Genomic DNA, 25,918 nt, shown 5'->3' with positions numbered 1-25,918 from the left:
GTCCTTGAAATGGCAAAAAACAATCCCCCTCCATGCGTTCAAGACAGCTTAGCATCGTAAATATGAGCTGGGTATCAACCAGATGTGAGTAAACAACAGTGCAGCAAGAACCCCCCAGGTCCTGGCTGGCAGAGCATACAAATGCTAATGCACATCGTTTGCAATAGATTATGGGTCAGTAGTGATGTATAAAAGTGTCTGCTGTCAAAGGGCCAAAATGTGCTTCCACTTGAAAGAGACTTGATTTTCAAGGGTCTACAACTGGAAGGCTAACTGACACATCTTCAGCTCAGAAGTTACTTCTGATAGAGTGCCTTGAAAAGACTAGGCATTACGTGGAATTAATTTATAACAAATGCTAGAATTCATCAGAGTTTTCAGATAATTATGCTATATCATTAATGCTGTTCAGCAAGGAAAATGGGAAATATTTGCTGGGAGTTGTGAATCAAAGCAGAGCATCAGCCGTGACAGCTCTGCCATGGGGCAGTTGGAGGAGCACAAGAAAAAGGCCCACAGAAAGAATGTTTCTAATTGAACTTTATGCAGTGTGGGAAATAGTGCAATATTTAACAATTATGGGAATATGTAGAAAGCTGTCCAAATTAAAAAAAAAAAAAAAAACAAACCTGTCAAGGCCCCGTTCTGGCCTGAAGCTACTTTGGATGGCACAGGAAAGAATCATGCAGGAGTTTTAGAATCTCTTGTGTCTCTATAGTCCTCGCAGCTATAAGAGGTTTGTGTATGGAATGGAACTATTTCATCACTGAGTAATATATTACAGAGGGTAACTAGCTGTTACTAGATCATTTAAGAAAATACTTTCAAAAGGCACTGTGCGCCAAAATTGCAAGACTAAATATATTGTATTGTAAAAAAAGACATTAATGATTGCTTCCTGGAGATGAGCATTATAGGTTTCAATTTGTAGCTACAAAGCAATGACATTTTCAGTGCACTCAGAAAATTGTACATTGTCTATTAAGTGAATTGAAGATTTTGAAAATGGATATGGATGTTCAATTTTTATCTCCACACAACTGTTGAAGAACTAGGTAAAACCACTTGCTTTGACATCACTCCTGAAGGGAAATGCTGATCCAAAATAGTTACTTACAAGCAAAACAAAAGTCACACGCATTCCCCTAAGTTGCTCAAATGTGTTCAGCACAGTCTTTCTATAAGCTAGCAGAATCACTCAAATACGTGTAAAAAGGAATAGAAAACTGAACAGAAGCTTTAAATCAGTACAGTCTGGGCAATCACAGACTCCCTTATCGCTTCAAAAAATGACTTGCTTAGAGTAAATTGAAGGGCTTTGATAGCTCAGATAGCTGTACAATTCACATGTTCAGAGTGGTGATCACCTTCAAATTTAAGCACTTAATTTAAGAGCTTCAGTAATTTTAAATTGCTGTGTTTCACTGAGTGGCAGGCAGAGACTCAAGTGCTACAGTATTTCAAAAAACTTTGGGTGTTCTGCTTAATATTTTTCTTTCAGAGAATCCAGAGAGGATTTCTATAGTCAAGCATGGAAAATGGAACAGATTTCAAGATTACCAGAGAAAAGTAAGAGAGTTTATGCTTTTTCAAAATCAGAGCAGAAGAGGTCTTCTCTGGGGAATGTACAACTCCTAAACCTGCGCTTGCACTTTTCTGTGAACTGTTTGACCAACGTCCTTGTGTGGGCTGCGGCAGAGGGTAGAAAGAGAGGTAATGACGTTTACACGGGCATCAAGAGGCTTCTCTGTCTATTTGCTCTCCTGAAAGAGCCTGCCCAGGTTAGGTTTGTTTCCATTAGGCATTTCTGCTTAACACTACTTCCACAGAAGCAGATAGGAATGAGCGTTTACTGATATTTGAACGCTTCCCCACTTGTGGATTCAGATATTTTTACCTGGCTGCAGGTTTCTTCATTTGTTATTTTGGTTTTACTAGCCTTCAATTTGATGTCACAATAAATCCTTCCTGTGTGCTTTTAACTAGCCCGGTACAACATTTACTGATTAAATACTTGGCTGAAGACTGAGCTGAGCACTGTAAGTGGTTGTCATGGGCTTTGTCTCAGCAGGTAGGAGACGTGCAGAGCATACCACAAACACCCTCACAGCCCCATCCTGCTCTCAGGGTCCAGATGTGGGGAGCAGGATTTTTGAGTGTTATGGGAAAGTCAGACTTTAGAGATGGTTATTCAGACCTGCCTTGGAGGAAGTGCAGTTCTTTGGAGCAGGAAGGTACCACTGCAGTCTCCTGTAGCCTGGCTCACAACATGTACTGCTCTTCAGGCTGGAAGGGAACAGGGCAGGGAGCCACAAACTACAGCTTCCAGAAGGCTTGCAAATGAAATGTCAAGAATTAAATTTTACCCGAGGAGCCTAGGAGAGATTCATTGGAGCTGATACCTTGTGACCTCTCATTTCGCGGGACGAGACCAAAATTAGGCTTCTGTGAGGTAAATGTGAAGAGTATCTTTCATTTCCAGAAAATTAGAATCTGGCTCAAAGAGATTTTATTATTCAGGGTGCCACTTTAAATGCTAATCACTATTTGCAGGCTCATTGCAGCTTCGGACTGGCTTCTTCAAAGGAATGAAGGAGTATTTCACATTCATCTACCAGTGACATTTGAAAATCCCAGCTCCAAGGTACAAGGGGCACAGGCCAAATGTGACTTCAGTGTTTGTTTTGCCAATGCCTCTTTCAGCCTCCGTGTCTGTGAGTACTCCTAGCTTAGATGGTGATCTTATGTTGGAGTACTGAAGTTGGACCTAAGGGGGGCTACAAAATCTGACACCAGACCAGTGCCACACAGCTGGAAGACAAGAGGTTGTTTCTCTGAGATAGCTGCAATAAGCTGTGTTGGCCGAGGACAGAATTATTCCCCAACACAGTGTGCCAAAACACCCACTGATTAAAACAGGAATTTAGAAGTCCTGATGTTAAACCTATTAATGCAGTCAGTGTACTGGGTACACTGTGTCATAACACATCATACTGGGTACAACTATGTCATAAGGAAACACATCCTGCTTCAGCTGTAGACCCTGGTGGTTATCCTCATTTTGTCACTTGTCTTTGCTGTGCAAAGAAGGTGTTAGGAATCACCTAGTGCACACCTAGGGAGTTTCTGCCCAGAATAATCACTGAGACCTGGAGATATGCTCTGAAGCACCTAGTTTTAGGTATTTCTGGTTTTGGAGGGGTAAAATCTAAAGTAATTCTGAATAGTGGTAATGCAGTTACATCAATGTGATTTTTGAGAATTTTGGGTATTTAGAGAGGGGTGTTGTTGTTTCCCCCCATTTGCTGGTTAGAAGTTTGAAGGTGAGTATCTGAGAGGACTGTGAAGCTTGCAGGTATTGGAATAATAGAGTTGATAAGGTGATGGGCTTTTAACTAGAAAAAGTAGACAGGAAAAATCAAACTGTGTTTCTTTGAGTGAATTTATCAGCCATTATTTGGGACAGGGTTAGGTTGCTTTCTTGTTTCTATTTAAGGAAAATCAGTAATCCTTGCCTTGTCTCTGAATTTACACTGGTTTCCTCTAATTTTTCAAAGTGAATGTTTATCTCACTGCGAATTTTCACTTCTTGTGTTCTCTCTATGTTAATAAACTTGCATGTATTCATTTACCTGTTCAAATTCTTTTTACTGAAAGTTGATGTCCGTAGAAGAGTTCTTAATGCTCAAGTTACTCACTTTATGAGTCCTGGAAGGACTCAGTCAGCTGTGATTACAGATTGTCACTAAATGAAGTAAATTGTGTAAGAATATGATATCAAGTTTTGTAAGTGGTACCAGGTGGTTATGTCACAGTTCAGTTTGATGCTGCCTCTGTAATACTTGAAGCACAGTGGGCTTACCAGAGTAGCCCCTCTCACTAGCCTGGACCTGAAAGAAATGGAAAGACTTGCATGTGAGAAAATACCAGTATTTCTATATAAAGGAGGCTTATAATGCATTCCACAAAAACTATTTCTTAGATTTTTTCAAGTCCATTAGCCTTGCCTTTTACAAGAAATATGCCGCAGATATCTTGTCCAGCAGCCTTTTAATTTTAGGATCCTTGTTTGAGTTTCTCAATAGGTCACATGAGGTGCAGAGCTGTCAGGTCAGAATTGTACCTCTGTATACCCACAGCTGGAAGGAATACTTGGGGTTTTCCCAGGGATGTGATTTTGTCATGGAAACTGTCCTCCTTACCAGTAAAATTGTGAATATTTTTGATTTTCTCATGGGAAAAAGTAAAATAAAATTAATTCCGGAGCTGAAAATGTTGAATGGCATTCCCAGACTCACCAGTGGCTTATATAACGGAATCTGTCACTTCAGAAAATTCATAACCCAATCTCTCTGCATAGTACAGGCAGCCTTATAATTCAACGGCCTAAGAAAATTCAAGAATGCCAATGTGGACACCCCTGTGTTTCACTGCAGGAAAGAATTACAGCACAGTTCTTAGGAATTCTATTGTGCAAGAGCTAGCAATGGCACAAAAAATGCTAGTATTCAACTAATACGCGTTTCTTTTACACTATGTCTCAATTGAATGAAGGAAAAATACCCAAACAAAGCTGAACTGTATTCTGATTATTACAAAATCATGGTTATGTTCGACATTGAAATAATTTCCATTGAAATCATTTTAGTAAGTGTATACCACAAAATCACAGAAATTACTATTCCTATAAATAAAGATAGCAGCATGAGAGGTGGCTGAGTCAGTGTGAAGAATAACAGGGGTTTACTGGCAAAAGGGTGATATTTTGAATACTCATAATTTATTTACTCAGTCTGTCTTAAAATTTCAGCCCATCAATTATACATGAAATGAATACCGTAGGAGGGGACTAAAAGGCAAGTATTCATTTCCAGCTCTAACATCTCAGTATTTAAACAAGACCTGCTCCTTAGCATACTGGTAGGACAGATGGATAAGTGTTGGTAGATACGAGATTTATAGTTCGGCATTATTTAAATGCTCCATAATTTGCTTGTACTAGCACCCTCGAGACACATTTTTTCAGAAAGTCTGATTTTTCTGCATTTATTCTAGTAATGGTATACTGAGAGTTGTTAAGGAAATTAAAGCCCCATTTCAGGCCCCAGTTCAACAAAGCGTTTAAGTAATTCGTAACTTAAAGTACATCTTAAACTGAATCCTATTTAACAAAGGGGAAAAAAAACCCCACAAGTCTTCAGAGGGACTTCCTCACATGGTTAAAGTTAAGAGCATGGGGTGTTAAAGTGAACTTAGAAATGCTGCCTCTTTCAGAGACTGAAAAGACTGTCTGTGGAAAGGGGCATGATAGATAAAATTACCTGTTGTCCAGAAAGCCTGTATGATGTGATGAAGGAGGCAGGAAACATGATTCAAATTTTGGATCAGAATATAGAATGACTTGGATTCACCATGCTATGAGACATGAAAAAGAAAAAAAAGTTGTTTTGCAAGGAAAAGAGTAATCTCGCAGTCACATACTTATTGGGGCGTGTTCTCCTGAGACATCATGATATTGGAGGCTTTGCTGAAAAGCTAGAAAAAAGACCTTGTCTAAGGATGAATGGAGAAACGTCCATCAAACTGGTGGCTAAATCTTTCTGTCACTAGGAGCATCTTTCAGTAGCTCTGCTCCCTGTTCTGGAGAACTTTAGGGGGGCTGTGTTGACAGTTTGATGGCTGTTTTGTCTCGTACAGTTCCAGGTCCTGGTAAAGGACTTGAAAAATGTGGATGGGTAAGTATCCGGTTTGGTATTGTGGAGCATAATATGTATTTCTAGGTCTCCTCAGAAGATTGTATGATACAGCTTTCAGTTTTCAAAGTAAAACACCAATAAAAATATTTATGTCCACCTCTCCTCCCCAGTAAATTAAAAGCTGTTATTTAGAGTCATTAACCCAGATACACTTACTTACATCATACAGGTGGTCTTCCTTATGAAAATTCTATGATATTCACCAGGAAAATACCTGATAGCCTTGTGTTTGGCCACCTAGTGTGATGCAAGATAAAAATGCACAATTTTACCTGTGAAGACACTCAGATGACAAATAGCGAGGAAAAGAAAAAGTTACTTTCTGTCTAAGTAAGCTGTTTTCTAGTTGTTCATGAATGAAATTAAAAATAGCCATCAAGTATAAAACACCAATCATGATGACAAAGACATTTTTCTGCTCACTAGTTTGGATCATTAGGGAGATCAAATTATATATAAACCCCAAGTTTTGTTAGAGGAAAAAAGGCAATTTTATAACGTTTAATGAAAATTCCCCTATGGTAGAAATTCAGCAATAATGTGGTATTTTTTCCACATGACAGTGCAAAACATGACACAGGGAAAGCTCAGACTCAATAGATTTCTTAATTAATTATGTCTCTATATTTCAGCATATGACTGAAAGTTATAGCTGCCTTATAGAAGCTGTATAAATGGGTCTGTAGTGAATCTAAACAAACACATATTAATATGTAGCTAATTACAAAAAAAATGTTTTTCTTTATGTGATAGCAAATCATTATTAAGCAGAAGAAAGTTCATATGCTAATATTGCACTGCACAGTTAATTTCACCACATTTTTATTTTAACTCCAAGACACTCAGAACTTCTTCTGTGTACCTTTTATTAAGTTTGTCTGAAGAGGGCAGCCTTTCCTAATACACTTGGAATTTTCTTAATTTGACAAGGTTACTGTACGCTGAACAAATTGACAAAGGACAAGCTCAGGATCCAAAGTTTGCCTCTCATTATTGCCTGTGTTTTCACTGAAGTTTCTCTCCATGTATATTTATCAACCAACTGCAAAGAATACCATTATTTTAAATATTTGACCTCTCTGGTAAAATACAGTCCAGTTTTACTTACTCTCAGTGCTAAATGAATGAAGACTTGTTGTGATATTTCTAGAAAGAAATTAGAAGAGAATGTTATTAGGAAATTTCTGGAAGTATGGGTGTTGTTTATTCTTTCTGCAGTCTAGAAATAAGTGTTATTCACATGCATTTTTAAAAGCTAAGACTGCATGTGAATAGAGAAGGAAAATATCTGTCCCTTTGTGCTGACAGTCCTCCTAATCCTTTATGATTTTCATGCTGAACTCCTCTCCAGGCTTTAAAAAGAAGCATTAGCCTGAAAGTAGACAATGATGTTACATTTTCTTTTATTTTATAGTTTAATCATAAGGAAACATTAAAAAAAAAAAAAAAATCTTACAGCAAATTCATGCATTGCCGTGTTACCAGGAAAGATGAATGGCTACTCTGTATTTAGCAATTAGTGTGATAGATTTAAGGGCTCTTAGAAGAATTTATTGCTCTGGTGTGCCTCGATCATGGAGCAGGGAGGGGCATTTGAAGAAGCTGGGATGATAAATTTTCGCAGTTATTGCTGCTCTAGCCACTATGCCGCATCTCTCCCTTTGCAGTGACAGCCAGATTTGAATGCCGGTCTCACCTTCCATGGTGTTGGGACTTAGATTGCATGATAGGCCTGGGGAAGAAGCAGTGCTTGCTGAACACAGGGAGCACAGGGGTTGGGAACAGGGAGAACCTGAAAGCTGCTGCTGGCTGAAGAGGAAGGTAGGTGGAGACAATAGGTGTAGGATTTCACAACATTTACATCAACAAGCATCCTGTTTGCAAAGGAGTATCACCTGGATGACTAGAATCCCTATAAAAACCACGTCCAACACATTGCTTGGGCAGTAAGAGTGGTGGTGTAGATCCTATGCAGAACAGTCAGCTAACTATACCCTCAGTAGTTCTCTCTAGAAATTTCTGCAACAAAATGAGATCACTCTATGTACCCAGGAGCTCAGTAAGTTTGCTGTAGTGGTTGATGTCTGGCAAACCTTGTAGCACATCCCAGTCATAGCAGCTGTCACCAATGCCAGTTATATTGTGCTTGCACCAACTACAGTCAAACTGCAGTACATCCCCCCTTGCATTTGTCAGCTTCTTCTCTCAGCTGATGATTAGGCAATACCAGTGCTAATCTAGTCAAGCAAACTCTTTTTTTAATTTGGTGGCTTTTTAGGGTCTTTTGTACAAAGAAATTTTCCTACTGTCATTAAGTTCAAATTAGCAAATAATTGAATTTATTCCTCCCACAAACTCCTACTGTTATTTAAAGCTGCCAGCTATTTAGGCTACCAAACTCATTGCAACCTCATTGCCTGACAGAAAGCTTGCTCAATTAAAAGACTACTTACCTGGTTTTACAATCCTTGAATATCATTCATGTTCACTGATCCAAAACCACAATTTTTTCTGACTTTGTCTTTCCTACAGCAGCCACTTTCTCAGAAGTCATGGCAGTGCAGGGCTTCTTCATCTTCCCACTTCAGCATTGGATTGCTATGAAACAGAGCAGAAATTTCATTGTCTCCCTACTTGGAAAGCATCCTATTTCCTACATAACAAACAGTTGCATACTTGTGCTGTGCTGTTCTAAGATGTCAGATCCTCTCCTTACAGGCCAAAGACCCACTAGATTATTTCTAAATCCTCTAAGAAATTGCATCTTAATTGTCCTTATATCAACATTTTCCCTTGAGACAACACCTAACTAAAACTCATTGCTTGTTTTCATTTTTTGTGACTAATCTTTGGAGGGAACTCTTTGCCAGATACCAATATTTGCCGTCACTCACTGTTTCCTGTGTTTAAAGAGTACGTGTCTGTAAGGTATGGAAGCTGGATTTTTGAGGTTGAAATGGGAAGAAACATAAAAATAACTCCTACATTTCCAATATATCCTTATTTTGAAATCGTAGATGTGACTTTCTCTTTCTGCTCTTAGGGAATGTTTTCAAAATCAGGTTGTAAAAAATTTGTCTAAGCTTACTGCATCCAAGCCTTATTAATTTAGCAGGAATTGCCAGCATTTTTCCTGAATGTCTAATTGCCTTTTGAGTACTTTAAAAATTTGATTCGTCTGAGAATGACTCCTTTACCTAGAAAATAACCATTTGTTGTTCACTTTTATCTCTCACCATTAAAGAGATCATTATAGTACCTCCTCCATCTTTCTATGATTGCAGTGTTTGCAAATAAAGATTTTTATTTTTGTACTTTACTGAACCTTCATGATTCATGCCCTTGTCTCGCAGTACTGAAGCACATGTAAAATAGTCTGATTATTACATCTACTGTATGCCATATTTTACTTTAATTTCTGCACTGTTATCTTTTGCATTGTCTTATCAAGGCTCATCTCTGTTCTGGCTTTATTATAATCTTCAATGTAAGCATAAATCTGAATACTTATTTTCTTTGGTGAACATTAATAAAAAAAGGAAAGATTCCCCCCACACCTTTATGAGAGCATTCATTGTCTTTATATTTGCATTTGTTCTTCTAATGTTTTTTGATACTCTATATAGTGTATCTCTGAAGGTTTCCTATTCAGTATCAGTTTTCAGTGTGGTCACTTTGTTATCTTTTAATACCTCAGACCCAATATTACTCAAAGATTCTGGGTCACTTTTCATATTTCTTGTCTGCTATTATAATGGAACAGATACTCTTTCTCAGAATAGCTGCTCAAAGAGAACAGCTCTCATTAAAATTAATTTATTTTATGTTCTTGGTGTTATTCTTTTATCTCAAATCAACATAGACTATTTAATTCCATTTTTGCAAACCTATGCAAACTTCTGAAGAAAGCCAGGTCTTTTGGTCCCACAAAACTAATCCCATTTTGCTCTCTACCATAGCCAAGACTGTCTGTGTCATACAGTCATAGAAACATAGAATATCCTGAGTTGGAAGAGACCCACAAGGATCATTGAGTCCAACTGCTGGCCCTGCACAGCACCATCCCCAAGAATCACACCATGCACCTGAGAGCAGTGTCCAAACACTTCCTGAACTCTGTCAGGCTTGGTCCTGTGAACACTTCCCCTACACCTCCTCATGTCCCAGCATCTCATTTACTCAGGAAAATGGTGAGAGTCCAAAGGACGTAAAAGATGTCGTATGTTCCAAGTTCTTCTGATAATGCATCTTATATTTCCTTGGGCATTCTTTCAATAGGAGTAGGAGTCCTGGTGATATCAGCACTGTGGTGTTCCCTGGCTCACTGCTTAAGTTACTGATTGCTGATAATAGATCATTGCTCAACATAATACTACACTTACTTCCTAGCTCACAGTCTTTTTTCCACAGAAGCAGCTGCTTTAGAAACCCACTTTATGACTAAATTTTCTCTCATATGGCTGTGTTGTGCTTCCCTACCTTCTCTGTAGTGCTTGGGAGAGTTCTTGACCTCAAAGCATCGAATGGCTCCATATTTTTCTTTTTTTTCTCCAGCTGATTTCTCCTCCTTATCTAATTGCATATTTCCAAGTCTTGTGACTTTCTTACAATTTCTTAATTGTACATTTTATGGGATAAGAATGCCAACTTTATGTCAACTCCATCTGGAAGACTTGAAGGTTTTCCTCAATCCCTTTGCAGCTAATCTTCAAACTCTCTGGCTTGGAAGAAAGTGTTGACTGCACAGCAAATCTTGGTGTCTATAGCATCTCCACAGAGAAGTTCTTTCGCCATATAAAATTCCTAAGAAATATATTATTGTTTCTCACCAACAGTAACAGTTGTTCAGCTTGTTTGTGATTTCAAGGATGCTGCACTTTGGTTGATCAATACAAATCAGAATGGAGAAGGAATTAATGGTTGCAGTATTGCTGGCTCAAGCTTGACCAGTCAGTTCTGCTAAGGTAGATGTGGTTTGACATGGATAGCACAATTTCTGATATCAGTTCTTATTTGATTTGTGAGATAAAAAAGGCCTGTGGACTTCATCACCATTTAAATACATACTTTGAAACTTAAAATACTTTAATTGTTAGTTTTAACAATCAAGTAGAATATGGGATGGTATATAGGGAAGGGCTGGGTATTTTTTAGCACAAAACTCCAGGTTGGAGGGTTTCTGAAGAGAGGATATTTTTTATCCCTGGCTTTGTCTAGAAGGTTTATTTTTTCCCTTCTTTAATGTCTCTATTAAATAGGTAAACAGGAATGGACAAAGAGAAGAAAGAGAGGGAATCACAGTGTCATGACAACCCCTACACCCTGGTTCAGAGCCCGTGTCAAATCATTAGGTGTCAAGAATCTACAGATGGGGGCGAGTGATAGATGACTTATACTACTTTTGGCAATTTTCACCTCAAAAATTATGAGTCACTATGTTGATATCAAGACTAGACAGTAGATATGAAATGTGGGTACTTTGAGTGAGTGCCTGAGTTCCTATAAAAGCGTCTGCTGAATGCATTTGCTTCATCAAAGCCCAAACCCACAGGTTCAGAGAGATGTACTCCTATGGTTGACAGCTCAGTCAATATCTCTCCTGCTCTGTCTCTTCCTGTCATAACATTGATTTCTGTAGAGGAAGTAATCCCTAATGACATTGTGTAACAGTGTTAAGGAAAGACTGTTTTCCCACTATGCACTTTTTCATACACAACTTATAAATGTATTTCATTACTTATGAACTTTACCTCTTGTAACTCTGTTACATTTTATGTACTGACATTCTATGCAGATCAGCTGCTTTCTTAATGTTTTCATCCTTATTTTACACTTTTATGGAACAACATACTTGGTGATTCCCCTGCATTATCTCATCGCTGCAAAACAATGATGTCACTCTGACATATGCTATTCTCTCAGCTGCCAAGAAAGCTGAAGGATGCGTCATGCACCCTTTGCATGGAGGAAAAGACCATATTGTCATGTCACATACCATCCTTCCACTGCTGTCAACATCACTACACTTCACTTTGTGTCCTAACTCCATGATCAGCAATGTTCGCCATGAGTGGTAAAAACTCCTGCATAGCTGTAATGAAATGACATCCCTGTTATTAATCTGATTATCTAACCTTTTCTGTCTTCCTTTTTTCTAACAAAAAAACCCAAACCAAACCAAACCAACCAACCAAGCAAAAAAACCCCAAGAAAACCCCAAAACAAGAAAAAAAAAAAATTCAAAATCCATCTCACTGCAACTTTGTAGAGCTAGCATCACTAGAAAGCAGGCTGTTTTCCAGGAAGTTTTGGAGGATTTTTAACTTATATATTTTTGAAGAAACCATGGATATTTAAAGTACTTGGAATTTGTTTTGTCTCATGGCCAGAGTGCTAGCTATGAATTTCCAGCTAAGTATTGGTATTGTTGAAAAATGGGATCAGGTTTTGAAGGGAGCGAGGAATTGTGTGTATTTATGGCACAGAAGTGAAAATGGCTTCATGGGTGAGCAGTACATTTGTAATGAACAGGCTTTACTGGGGTTTGTCTCCCCATGGAGCCAGGTGTGATGCCAGATTGGAAGCACAGAGATACCCTTTCCACTGAGCTGACTTCTCTGATCCTTTGAGATGATGTTTGTGAGGAAGAGGCTGTAAAGGATTTAGTATTATCAAGTGTGTGAGGTCTTACCTCACACAGAGAATCAGCATGGCTTAAGGGTGTCTGGAGCCAGACCAGAGGCAGGTATGCCTTGATATGTAGGTGTGAAGTCTGTGTTGTTTCATGAGATATCACTGGTTCAAATTTCAGACTCTGTAATTCCTCTAAGTACTATTTTTGATCAGATAGTATCAGATAAGTTGTCATCCTTTCTATTTACCTTGTACATAGAAATTAATAACTTGTCATTTTCTGTACTGCATTGTTGTGGGATAAGCTCAATAGGTAAAAAGAAATAAAACTCAATACTTCAAAAACCAGCTCCCACTGCTCCAGTCTGCTGTGGTTAATGTCAAAAGGACTTCGCCCATTATTAGTTCCTGGAGAGTCATAAAGGACATTATAGCCCTTTATAGTATGAGAAGTTAAAACTTTATTTTTCATTTGTGTTTCCCTTCATAAATTCCTGCTGTGAAAAAAAAAATAAACAAGTAAACCCAAAGGCCTGTGTCCCACAAGAAACATCCGCATGTCGGGGTCCCTCTCCCCTGCCATGGAGCCCTGGGAGAGGGGCCCTGAGGGCACAGACACGGGGTTTCCCTGCCCCTGCTCAGCCTCGTTCCCATTGGTTGGTTTGTGTTCCCTGCGCGGGCAGAAGGACCCTTGGTCCCGTGACTGGAACAGTTCCTGGGCAGAGCCCCGGCCATGCGGCCGGAGAAATAAACATCTCTGAAACATCTAGCAAGAATCCATCCATATATATTTCTTTTCCACAGGCCTTGTTGTTTGATACGCGTTGCAGTTTCCGAACTGTAACGTCCGCTGAATATTGTTTCTTTTTAACATAACATTGCTGGTTCCTCTTTGCAAAAGTCACAGATATACAAAACTCAATTAAAAAAAAAACAAACCAACAAACTTCAGAGAAAGAACTTCATTGCCTTAACATCTTACAGAGTTGTCAGCTGTCTCTATTACTTTGTTCAGGAAATGATTTTTTTTAATTTAAGAGAAAATCGGGGAAATTCCATAGCAAATACTAGAAAAAAAGAAATCTAGCTATTGGACAGTGCAAAAATATATCCTCAATTTCATACCTGCCTCTACATAGAAAACTGGACTCTATATTCTTTAAACAAGCAGCATCTCTCATAAACCTGATGAACTAGAGAACAGCTGAATGCCAGCAAGGTTTTAGGCCAGAAAACCAAAGAGCTCGGGAATTGGTGGTATATGAGGTGTATCATGTAACTATAACTGTATTCTCAGACTACTACAGGTATGTCTAAGTAGTTTTCTTTGAAGAAAAATGGTTTTGATATGACTAAATGTTTGGTATATGTTCCATTTATTTTCAAAGGGTTTTTTTCCCTATTTATAAAGAAAATTCTTTTCTCCTTTTCTTGCCCAGCCAAAAAATTCTAAGTCCTGCAAGTCATGGCAGTACTTCATGTCTTTACCAATGAGCTGCATTTTAAAGATTATCACAGGTTGTAGGAGTTCACAAGGTAGTTCACGAGTACCCTGATTGCATAACAAAATTGCTACCATAATAACCCTTTGAAACGTAGAAGAGGACAAATTGCTTAGGTCCCTTGGTAGCAAGGAGAACAGGGACTGTGGGTAGATTTAATTTCACCTAACATTAGCCATCCCCAGTTAGATGTCTCAATTAAACTGCCTGCTTAGCCTTTCTCTCCAGTGAGTGGATGCAAACAGACAAGTACTTCCAGGCAGTAAATCATCCCATCTCAAGATGCTTTTGCAGACTAATGGGATGAATTGCCATGCCAATCAGAAGACTTTATAAGTTTATTTGGGTGTAGAACAAGTTATGAACTTTGGCTTTGTTATCAGAATATATACTCTTTTTATTTTTTGCTTTTTGAAATATTGTCAGAGCAATGACACTTGTAAGTCTGAGCTCTGCTTTTCTTTCATAATTTTGAAGTGTGGCCTTATCTTGAAGTTCTCCTTGACTGTTTGAGGAATTATTTAGGGACTGTATATGTTCTTGGCTTGGTATTGCATACAGTCATTGGCAGCCTTATCCCAAGAATGAAATAGTAATACATATTTTCATGAACTCTCCTGTTGATCCATACTCCATTGTATTGGTTTCCATGTATTCTTCTAAAAGTTTTTTTTCCCCTGGCTTCTTGCTATGTTATCTGCTGTGTTCAGTAGTAGGAATCTTCTGAGAAAACAGTTTTCCTGTGAGCTGCATATAAAAAAGTATCTTTGCACATATACTGCATCATGTGCTCTTCTTTTATCTGTGCCACTTTACTGCTATGAGAAGTATTTTTTTTCCTGGTCTCACTGGGATTTGGAGACAGTCTGATGTTTCATCAGCATTCCTCGCATTCAGGCTTGGGTCTGGCATTGCACCTTAATCTCCATCAGATTTTCTCTTCTCGTACTGACTGTTTTCTGGGCAGCAGTGTGCAGACCACCAGCTTTCCTCTCCATTTTTTCCATAACTTCCATCTCAGATACAAAGCTCACTCATCCAGTTTCGAGTTTTATTGCCTTTAAAAGTACAGTCTGCTGTGATTCTTAAACCTTTCTAGAATTTTCAGCAGAACTTCGTGATCTTTTAGAACAACTGGTATTCACCTGCAGCTCAGTGAGTTTGACCTCTCTTCACAGGTGGGGGGAATGAGGGAAGGGGCAAGGACATAAGGAACAGCTTGGACAAGCAGGTAATTAGGGCAGTCAGACTTAATTAGTTTTTAATAATTGGGGAGGGGTTTTTGTATCTGCATGTGGCTCAGAGGCAGCTTAGGGAGCAAAAATGAGCTGGGAAAGCAGAATGGATATAAAGTTAGGTAAGAGGGGGGACTTGCTAGAGGTGGAGGTGTTGGTGGTTGTTTTGGGTTAGGCAGTTTCAGTAATGCTGTCAGGGAGCTCTGCAAGACTAGGGAGTAATTTTATGTCCAGGGCTTGTGCTAATTGTGCCAGAGGGAGCATTCTTAAGTGTTCTGTGTTTGCGCTCTTTCTTTTCTCAAAAGAAGGAGTGATATGGGAGGTGATTATGATGGAAGAAAGGGATGTGGCTTAAAGGGCTAAATGCAGCCTGTAATCTACTTGGTAAAATAGCTTGAGAAAATGCAACGCCTTGAGGTCTTTGAGGTGCAAGCTGTATGCAAAAGCTACTCATCCAGCAGAGAATGTGGTCTGGCTTATGACCTTTGCTGCTAGGTGCGAAGAGTAATTTTCCTAAAGGTAGGTGGTTGTCTAATTTCTACTGATTGTAGCAAAATAGGGGTGAGTGTGTGTGTGTGTGTTTAGAGTTTGCTTGTGTATAACTTTCTAAGTCATTTGCTTCAAGTATTTTAACCACTGAGATGAGCAGGGATTGTGGGCTGGCCTTCAGGTTTTTTTCCTATTGCCCTTTAGAAGCTGGACAGAAGCTTGGATGAAAATATTTTCCAGATATTTCAGAATCTACTCTGAATGGTCTGATATAGAAGCTTCTGTGTGTGAGCAGTGCAAGCCTTTGCTCTATAACCCAGTAAGCTGGTTGCCTTTGAACATGCAAGTGAGCCCACTTCTTGGTCTGTGAATGGAGAAGAAAAAAAAACAAACTGGAGGGATAGGGGAAATAAAAGTTGATCTTAGATCTCTTATACTATTATTTGTTTTTTTTTTTTTTTTTTGAAGTGCCTTCTTAACCATATTGGAAGATGAAGGTCAGCTTATAGATATTTCTGAAGTTCTAGTCTTTTCTTGTTTGTAAAGTTAAAAAAAAAAAATCATCTTCTGCCTTTGTCTTTGGTGGTATTTGTTTGCTGGGTGTTTGTCCTGAAAGGATTTGCCTGTTTCTCTGTAATATTGCAGTACTGTTTCTCTGTGGGAGGTTTAGCTTTTGGATATCCTTGAAACTGAGACAGAAAAGTTCAAAAGAGTGATTGCTTTGAAGGAAATGTACCTGCTAAAGGTAACAGGTATTGGAATAAGTAATGAAACCCAAGACTGGTATTTATGAGTTTAGATAGGAAGAAGATACAGTTTTATTGGACAATGCTAAAGGCAGACATACATTACATATATATCAATTAAGAAAGGTGTGTGGTGCTTGTAGAAAGGTATCTTGCTGGAAAACAACTTCCAGATGCTTCTAGGAAAAACTCCAGCTATCTCATTATTCAACTTGTTCATGGATTGGCTGGTCATTCTTCTGAAGCAGCTGGAGATAGTTTTTCATAAAGCTGAAACCAGCACTGTGTGCACTTTGTCTTTTCTGAAGTTTCTATCAAAAGAGAGTGTTATTCTGTTATGTGGTGTATCTGTGTATTAAAAATGCCTGTCCTTTTAAGGGTGTCTAGGAGAAGATAAATACACTATACAGTAATGCTAATAATTAAATTTGTAAAATAACTGCTTTTTGACACACAAATACAGTTCCAGCAGTGGCTGTTTCTCATTAGAGGGAATGACATGCCAGCTTTAGAATATGTAATGATGTATATGCCCTGGTGGTTATAATTGGCATAGAAATGTACTATATCCTTGGGTGTTAAAAGCCATAAGCTATTTATTTTCATACTTACAAAGAATGTACTACATTGTGGTATAAATCTCACATGGATTGTCATAATTGCATTTTTTTTAGTAATTTATGTCCATATGGTTCAAATATGAATCTGTCCCCCTTATTAGCATCCTGCTGGTGACATAATGTACTGATAAATTAGTATCTCATGTCTGGAAAGCCTGTTCGAATTCAGATCTCATGCAAAAGAAATTAAACCTGCTTGGTCTTCCTGATACAATTAGCATTGTTGTCATGAAGATTTTGTAATACATGAGCTTACACAGTATAGTAGTGATATGCTTGCAAGAAACTTGGTTATTGGCGGTGGTGTCCAGTGGGTTTGTTGGGGTTTTTTTGTTTGGTTGGTTTTTTTTTTTGTTTGGGTTTTTTGGGGAGTGGTTTTTTTTGTTTTGTTTTGTTGTTTTTTTTTTTTTTTGAAGCACCAAATTCACATAAGTAAGGGGTAGATTTGAAGATTTTGTGCTATGCCAGGCTCTGGCCTAAACTGGGAGTAGATGGTGTTGAAGTTGATGGTACAAAATAATTTTGAAACCAGAGATAATGTATAATAAAATAATTGATGGAGTTCTATTAGATGCCATATTGCATTGATTCTTCTGCAGAATCAAAGGCAGTTTGATTGTAAAGTCTGTATGTGACATACATTACATGAAAATATGCTATGGATGTGAAAGTACATGGTATGGTCTTTTTTCTTAGTTCTTTGAGGGGAAAAAATAGAGAAATGGGTGAAAGAAATATAGGGATAAATCATAAAGGCTGTTTTATCTTAAAAAGAAAAGTTGGTATATAAATAATCCATTCCGTATTCCAAAAATGAAACTTGGGTAAGGTGAAATGAGTCTGAAAGAACAATTTTGCTTTCTTTTGTCCTGACATCCTTCCTTCAATCCTTCCAACCCATGAGAAACACCGCGTGTCACTGATCTCCACTTGAACACTGAGCCATTGACCACAACTCTGAGCGTGACCTTGTTGCTGATTCTTTATTTGCTGGGTGGTCTGTCTGTCAAATCTATGTCTCTCCAATTTAGGGACAAGGGTATTGTGTGGGACAGTGTCAGAGGCTTTGCACAAGTCCAGAGAGATGATGTCAGTTGCTCTTCCTTTGGAGAATGTTTGCTTAATCTGAGTAAATTATCTCTCTGATAGGTAGTGCTTTGTAGCCTCAGTTTAGGTTGGGGTTTACCATTTAAATATGCAGTCTAGGGAACATGTACAAATAGAAGTGAATATTGAGGTTCAAGGTTGAACAGAGCATTGGTTGCAAATTCAGCAAGCTTTCCTCTGTGTGTTTTTAGTGCTACTGTCTCGTATTCGTGGTTTCTGGAGGCTTTTGTTTAGCTTTTTTATTTTTTAAACTCTAAACATTTACATGGTTGAGATTGGTGAAGTTGCCTGTGTGTATGACAGACACGTTGGTGAATATTTGACATGTCCTTCTTTTATTTTGCAGAGACCTACAGCCAACAAGACTTCTGGTGCTCCTTCCTACAGCAGATGGTCCAGTTCACAGCCCCATCAGGTAATATGCCCTTGTCAAAAAGGATATGAAGCTCAGGTTGACACATTCTTCCTTTTAAAGTGAATCTGTGAGGGGATCTGAGAGTGTTATCTACCTGCACTAGGCCAACTAGGTCGTGCTGGTCTCTGAGGTTGTTGCAGGATATCCTGTGGCAAACTCTTGGCTGCAGTTGCTGCTCATGGAAGAGCTTGTACAGCTGTGCCTCCTCTAATGCGGTGGTGCCTTTCTGGTTTTTCAGGGATTGTTATTATAGTTGGATCCCCCTATCCTTTGCATCTTGTCACTTAAGCTAGAGGTGTGTGTGTTTGATGCCCTTTGGCAATGCATGAAGTTGTGTTCTCCTGTGCTAGGCTTCCCCCCCACCACCCCAGGGTTTTTTTGTGAAGTGGTTACCCTCATCAAAACTTCCAAGAAAACTTGTTGTAAATTGTGACTGAAGCCAGAAAGCTCCTCAGTGATAGCCAGGAAGCAATATTAATGTTAATGATTCTTTATAAGAATTTGAATGGTATTCAGGGTTTCTGTTAACTTTATCAAAATCAAAAGACTTTTTTGACTATAGACAAGGATGTGGCTTGCTTTTGTTATTAAGGAATAATGTATTTCTACTAAAGCAACTTTGTCTTTAAAAACTCTTCAGATGTCTTTTCAGTAGTGATTGTATTGACATTGCTTTCTTCCAGCCGCTACTAAAAGTAGTTTTTTCCTACCTCTTTCTACCTTCACTTTAAAAAAAACCCCACCAGAACCCAAGAAACCCACAAAAACCAAAACTACCACTCTCCTTGACACTATGAAAACATCTAAATTACCCGGGTGAGCAAACCCTTGATCTGACATGCTGGATTTTCCTTTTGAAAGGCATGTGTACCCTAAGAGAAAAAACTTCCACTAAATTGTGATTTGGCCTCAAAAACTAAAGCAAAAGAAACCATGAATTTATTTTGTATTCAGATTAGAATGGGGGAAAAAGAGTGGCCAAGTGCTTCCTGGGCTGTTAGCTACCTTTTTCACTATCCTTCCGCTCTAAATAGTTCTGTTTTCACTAAGAATTGAGAGAGTTTTGTGCTTTCTCTTCAAATAAAAATATGGTTTTTTTGCTTGTAAAGTTTTCCATGTTTTCTGTCTTTCACTTTTTCAACATTGAATTTTTACTGTTGAGGGTAAAAATGAAGAATGCGTCGACAAAAGGTTAACTCTTTTCAGTGGTTGTTGCTTGCTCCATCCTAGGGCATTAGACAGTGAGCAAGAAAAAGTTTGTGGAGTATCACTAATATGTCTGAGCACTGTTCCCCTCTTCCTCTGTGTGTCTGCACTTGTCTCTTAATGGGGGACAAATTCCTAAGTCAGGAGGAGATCATCCTAACAAATCATATGGAATGCACCTTATGCTCTGCACACTTGAACTCCTTTTTGAGAAGGGAGGGAAACATAAATGCATAATAAAGATTGTTTGTAGTGTTACAACCCTGTCAAACCACTAGCAGAGTTGAGGGATTAACTACCAGGAATGTTGCTTGAAAGTATGTCTAGACTATCTGACATCTGCAGGAAAAAATATTGTTCTAATGTATTAAAGCATGCCCGTGGTCATTTCCCTCCATGTATGTTGTACCCCTTATGTTTGACTCTCGTCTTTGTCATTTCCACTCTAATCTTTTCTTTCTCATCCTTGTTTATTGTAAGCTTTTGTCTTCTGTGTTTTGGGTTTAATAAGCTTATAAACTTGCCTCATGGATATTATAAATGCCAGTACCAACTGTGAGGATGTATAGGCTTGCTGTGGTTCCGTTTGGGAGACTGGAATACTGCTGTGTGCTCTCATGAGCTAAGTGGCAAAATATTTGTGTTGGATTAGAGATTTGTATTCAGCCTTGCAACTTGCCAGCATCTATATATAGTTTATTTAAACTTTTTTTTTTTTTTTTTAAGATTACTTTCCAGGAAAGAAAAAGATTAAAGTTCAAAATTCATAGTCTGCATTTTCTTCAGTCTCATGCAGTGAACCCAGTGAAGGCTTTTCCACATGCATCTTACAAGAATACACACAGAAACCTAATAGAACTAGAGAGCTGAGACCTTTGATGCATCTAAAAAATGCTAAAAGTTAAATTGATTTCTTCCTTCTTTCCCCCAAGTTTTTCTTTTTTCATTTCCTCTATCCAAGTGAAGTTGGAGGGTCCATTGGATGAGAGATTTGAAAGGGGGGGGGGGGTGTCAATGAGTCACAGAAAATAGCACATTTTTCCCTGACTTGTTTTGCTTTGTGCTACCCAGACATGCTTATATTTTTGTATTGGATAAACTGAAGCATGTTTATCTATCTCAAATATGCTGTCTGAGGAAGGTTTTTAATAAGTTTCTATCAACTCATCGCTCTCATGGACACATGGAATTTGTATGCTTAGATTGGTTTTTTTATATGAAGCTATTCAGAGATTCAGAGAATAGTGTTATTTGGTTGGTTGGTTCCCCCCCCCCCCCACTGCTCCTTGAGCTTGGGAAAGTGTCTTGTTGCAGGGGAGGCATCTTTGAAACTTGATTTAGAGGTTCCTTGTGACTGCCCTGGGAAAGAGGTATTAGTACCTCTAGGTTTCTTCAAGCATTCCTCTTTCTCGATGTCAGAATAAGAAGCCAGTAGTCTAAAAGGCTGATTTTTTTTTAAGTCAAGGAATTAATCTATTGAATTAAGGGGTTGGGGGATAGGCAGGAAAGCCATTTCAAATCTCAGCTTCTGAACTGGCATCCATGAAGCTGTATGGGATCTTAACTGCCTTCAGATGCACTAAACTGGCTTGAGGGATGGAATCGAGGAGGAAATACAGATGCTAATGAGCCAGAATTGCCTAAACTATGTTCTTAGCTAGTGGCATTGCTTGATGTGTGAAGAAGTCTGCAGCAATTTTGTGAGAAGCTCTGAACTTAGTCCTTCTGTGGTACTCTGAAGGCTGCGTGTGCTTCCTGAAGTGCAACTGGCTCTTACCACTGATGAAAATGAATGAGGAAGTGGCACTTTATCAAACATGATGATATAGCTATTTCTAACATGATGCTGCTTTTGCTGGGTGGGATGACAGCCAAGGCAGAGCTTCTTATAGTGATGGCAAATCCTTGTGTGGGACAGTCTGTCTGACATTGGGAATCATAGGTACACGGGCAGGCTGGGACACAAAGCGCTCAGCTTTGCAGCTCAGCTGTCCCTGGAAGCAGTTTTAGCATTAACAATTCACTCATTTCTGGTAGTGACTTGGGAACTGTGTGCTAGTGAAAATGAAGAAAATTAGGACAAAACCCCCTCTTTTTTCCTTAGAAAAAGAGTAGAAACCAGATATTTCAGATGCCAGCTTAAGGTAGAGGCATTGAAAGAAACCATTGAAAGATAAAGTGTCCTAAAAGGAAGAGTAATAGGACAACGATCCTCCTAATTTGCTATGTCCTAACTGTTAATGAGGGGCAAAAAGTCAGTAGCACCTAGTCAGACCTCACAAATAAATCCACCTTATATGCAGGTAGAAGATAGTGATAAGTCTGGCTTTTCTTGCTCATGAGCCCACTAGGGAGCTGGTGAAATCTGACAATTCATTTGGTCTCTGCTGTTGGCTGGCATCTTAGTGGCAATATTCCAGGTCTCTTGCACAAAGGTTGTTAGCAAGGCTATCTTTAGAAATGCTTAGATTATATTACTTTCTAGAAATATACGAATGCCTCTTCAGTATTAGGTGCTAAATGAGCCTGCAGAATAATTGGCGTGTATTAAATGCCATTAAAAATAATATAGAACATTTCAGCATCTTTCTCCTCCTCATATCTATTAGCAAGGCATTAGTTTATGAGCTAATGAAGTTAAAAATGCAGAAAGCGAAGCTATGTCCGATGGGCCACAGGACAGGAGGGCTCTCAGCTGTGATTCCATAATGCTCCTCTGTCTGGCTCCACTGCTGCTTTGTTACAGAGTTATTGCTCTGACTTTCTGGTAGTGGCAAAACAAGCTCATTGCTTTCTTGCTGGTAGTCAGAACTTTGTCCATTGACCTGGCATCAGTGGCTTAAGGCCAGAATGTGCTTTTTCTTCAATATCCTGTTCTTTAAACACAGGGATAAGTAATATATTTTAATACACAGCGGTTAACAGTTTCTTAGAGGAATCTGGACAGACAGTGGATGTTGATAAACATTCAGTATATTATCTATATTTTAAACAGGTGAAATCTTATAGCTCTCCATAAGATAGTTTATATTACAGCGTCTTTGTGATTGAGATGATGGAAATACCAGTCAGGAAGACAGAAGCTAGGAAAGGTGATATTCCAGCTTTACTGTGGCAGCTGTTTCATTGAATTCCAGGTCAGAGATTTCAGTATATGTAATCTCTCTCTCTTGCTTTGTCCCTGTTATGTCTGTGTCCCTGCTTTCTGCTTGCCTTGTTTTTGCCCTTGCATTTTTCCTGTGTATGTGTTGGAGCAGTAATGTGTTGATAAGAAGATAATTGGACAGGTGTCAGTTCAGTAGTCTCTTTTACAGTGCACAAGGTCAAAATGAGCCTTGTGATTAGTTGGACAGCATGAGAGTAGAGCATTTATTAAGTTTTAGGAAGCTGTACCAGGTATGGCTGCTGGTAGCAGCTGGGATTGTTGTAGCCTGCTTGTATCAAAATAAGACACCTCCAAGTGGAATTCATGACTACTTAGAGTAGGGAGATGGGTAATAGTGAGTTTCCTTGGTGGGTTCTGGTAGGCTACCTGAACACAAAGATAATTTGACAAATGGCTCAGAAGATCCATTCCTGTGAAGTGCATTTTCTTTTAAACTGGTGGAAGATAGTTCTAAATACTAAATAAAGAGTAATAGTCGTGTATTCAGCTGCTTTGAATCTTGTTTGTTTGTTTTCCTTCAGTGCCTCAAGTCTGACTTGGAAAAAGTCAGTATTGAGAAAGTCACCATCTCCCTGATGACTCAGCTCTTTGCTTTTCTGCTGAGCACTGCACACTGTGGCAGTAAACTTTAGGTTATGTCCCTGTCATCTAGAAAACTTACCGAGAACACCAACAATTTTCCCAGAAGCCACTGAACAGCTGTCAAGTGGCAACAACATTCCTTCACTGGTGACCGAGGCTTAAGCTGCACAAGTGTGCTCATCTTAATGACAGTGACTTAGTCCAGCTACTAGGGTTAAACCTTATTTTTAAGGGTCAGATGAGATCTGGCAACTTTCCAAAGGCAAACTAGACAACCCAAGCCACAGAAATATGTTCCTTCTTCCTGGCACTTGGTGTTTACCCAAAAAACCTAGAAAAATTCAGTGGGCTTAATTAGACTTAAGGGAAATTCACCAGTTTTGCAATAAATGGAGTGAAAAATCCCTAAATACCCCCTTTCCATAATATATCCTTTCAGAACTAGGCATACCTCTAGACCATACATCATCATACTTTTGCAACATTGCATTTCAATCCTAGTTACATTTGGATGAGCACATGGAAAAATCAAGTATGCAATGATAGAAACTGAATTTTTTTGACATGTTGTCAAATGGACTCACTGAATTTCAACAAGCCTCTTAGGCTTACCTTAGCTCACTAATTAAATTTGAATTTGCGGTGGAGACAGTTCCTTGTGAGAGCAAATTTAACTAGTTAAACACTTAGAAGTGTAATTATTCTTTTATATGTTATGCCTTGCACTAAGTTCACTGAAGTTTGGAAAATTCAAATATCTGTGATCAGCACTCCAGGTCTGCTGCTCTTACTATATCCACTGTATATGCCATGTTATGCATATGAGAGCCTTGTGGGATTTTGTCTGCTATTGATAAAGATTGACCCGTGTAGTAGGTCAGTCTCTATTAGTAGTAGACAAAATATTAGCCACTCTTTTTTTCTAGTGTGTCTCACCTCTCATACACTTGTCCATCTCTTCTGCTGCAGCTTGGTGGGCTCAACTGGAAACCTGGTGTTAAAGGTTCTGCTTGACTCCAAAGGTTGATGCTTCCTCAGTAAAATCTGTGAGCTGCTCCTTCTGGCATGATGCTTTTGGTAGGTTAGCATAAGGGAAGATGGAACCTGGCATATGTTTTGTAAAGCCACAGGAATCTGCACTGGCAACCCCAGCTTCACCAAGGTCATGGTCAAGGGCAGAGCAGACTTGTTAATCTTGGTGGCTCTTTTGCAAGTAACAGGAGAGCAGGGCACACTGAGTTGGCTGCTCAGCTAAATGCATCAGTACACCAGGATGCGTAAGCTATTTTTATTGTGTGAAGATAACTCAGCCAAATGAGACTCAGGAGCAGTTGTGTCTGTTGCCAACCAAAGTAGAACGTAAACTTAGCTTTGACAAGTTAAGGCTTTTTTAAATGAAATAAGAAGGGAACTAAAAAACGAAACAGACTTCTTTTATGGTCAGTGGAAGATTATGAGTAAATGTATGCACTGTTATTCAAAGATTGCTCATCCAAGTATGCTACCTGTTGTCTGGGCATAATCACCAGGCAGCTGACTGAACTGAATATAAAGCTGTTCTGTAAGCTCCAGTAGGGTGAGACCCTGAGCCTGGAGGGAAGCAATGGTGTTGATAAGGTCCAACCCCATGCTTTCTCTTAACTACTTGTGGAGAAACACTTTGTGTCTGACACAACTACTAACACTGCAGGATGAAGACTGAGGGTATCTTCAGAAAGAACCCAAAACTTACATTTAAAAGAAAGGCTTATATTTTATGGGTCAATGTAAATGACAAAATGCAGGCTAAATGTCTTCTGCAATCTTTGTATCTGGTACCTCTAGGCTCCTCTGTGGGTTGGATATATATATATATATTTCTCACCAAGCATGGGATTTGGGCATTAGTTCCCAATACCCAAGTCTTGGTAAACCAATTATGTTAAATTTCCCCTGATTATGGCATATAAATGTTAAACTTTAGGACTAATGGCTATGAAAACATAGGAAGACTCTTTCAAGACACAGCATTGTGTTTTTCTCTTCTACACGTGTTAGGAAGAATACAGCAGGTTTCCTTTCTCAGGAAGGGAAAGGTATCCTTACTCAGTCAGATACCGTTGGTATCATGTTGCACTTTCAAGCTGATGTTCAGAAGATTCTATCTATATCCTGGCTAATCTTAAAAATCAGCATGCAGGGGAAAAAAATAACCTGTTCAAAATGATGTTTCTAAACAGCTGGGGTTTTTTTTCAGACCAGCAAACTTTTTACTCCCTTCAATTGTTGTGTAATTACTTTTGATGACAAACACCAAATGTATGTATTGTGCTAAGTGTCTGCTCAGCGTGCTCAGATTTGTCTAGAGAAATGTGTGTGCTGGGCATGAGGGAAACTAGCAGCATTTGTAATGACTTCTGTAGATGTAAAACATTTCCAAAAACTATCTGTCAGCTGCACTTATGTTGTCTTTCAGAACTAT

General features: G+C 38.8%; 1 protein-coding gene across 4 annotated transcripts in view; it reads left to right on the top strand.

The window, feature by feature from the left end:
* Positions 1–25,918, top strand: part of RBMS3 (RNA binding motif single stranded interacting protein 3) — a 711,648-nt gene that overhangs the window by 89,445 nt on the left and 596,285 nt on the right. For all 4 annotated transcript variants that reach the window (XM_032107595.1, XM_032107598.1, XM_032107611.1 and 1 more), the window contains one exon: positions 18,435–18,503. In XM_032107595.1, coding sequence (XP_031963486.1) covers positions 18,435–18,503 — 69 coding nt within the window. The remainder of the gene's footprint in view (positions 1–18,434; positions 18,504–25,918) is intronic.

Source organism: Corvus moneduloides, chromosome 1, assembly GCF_009650955.1.
Source record: "Corvus moneduloides isolate bCorMon1 chromosome 1, bCorMon1.pri, whole genome shotgun sequence".
In the NCBI taxonomy this organism is placed as follows: Eukaryota; Metazoa; Chordata; class Aves; order Passeriformes; family Corvidae; genus Corvus; species Corvus moneduloides.
The sequence above is the reverse complement of the archived record's forward strand: the minus strand, read 5'-3'. Positions and strand labels throughout refer to the sequence as shown.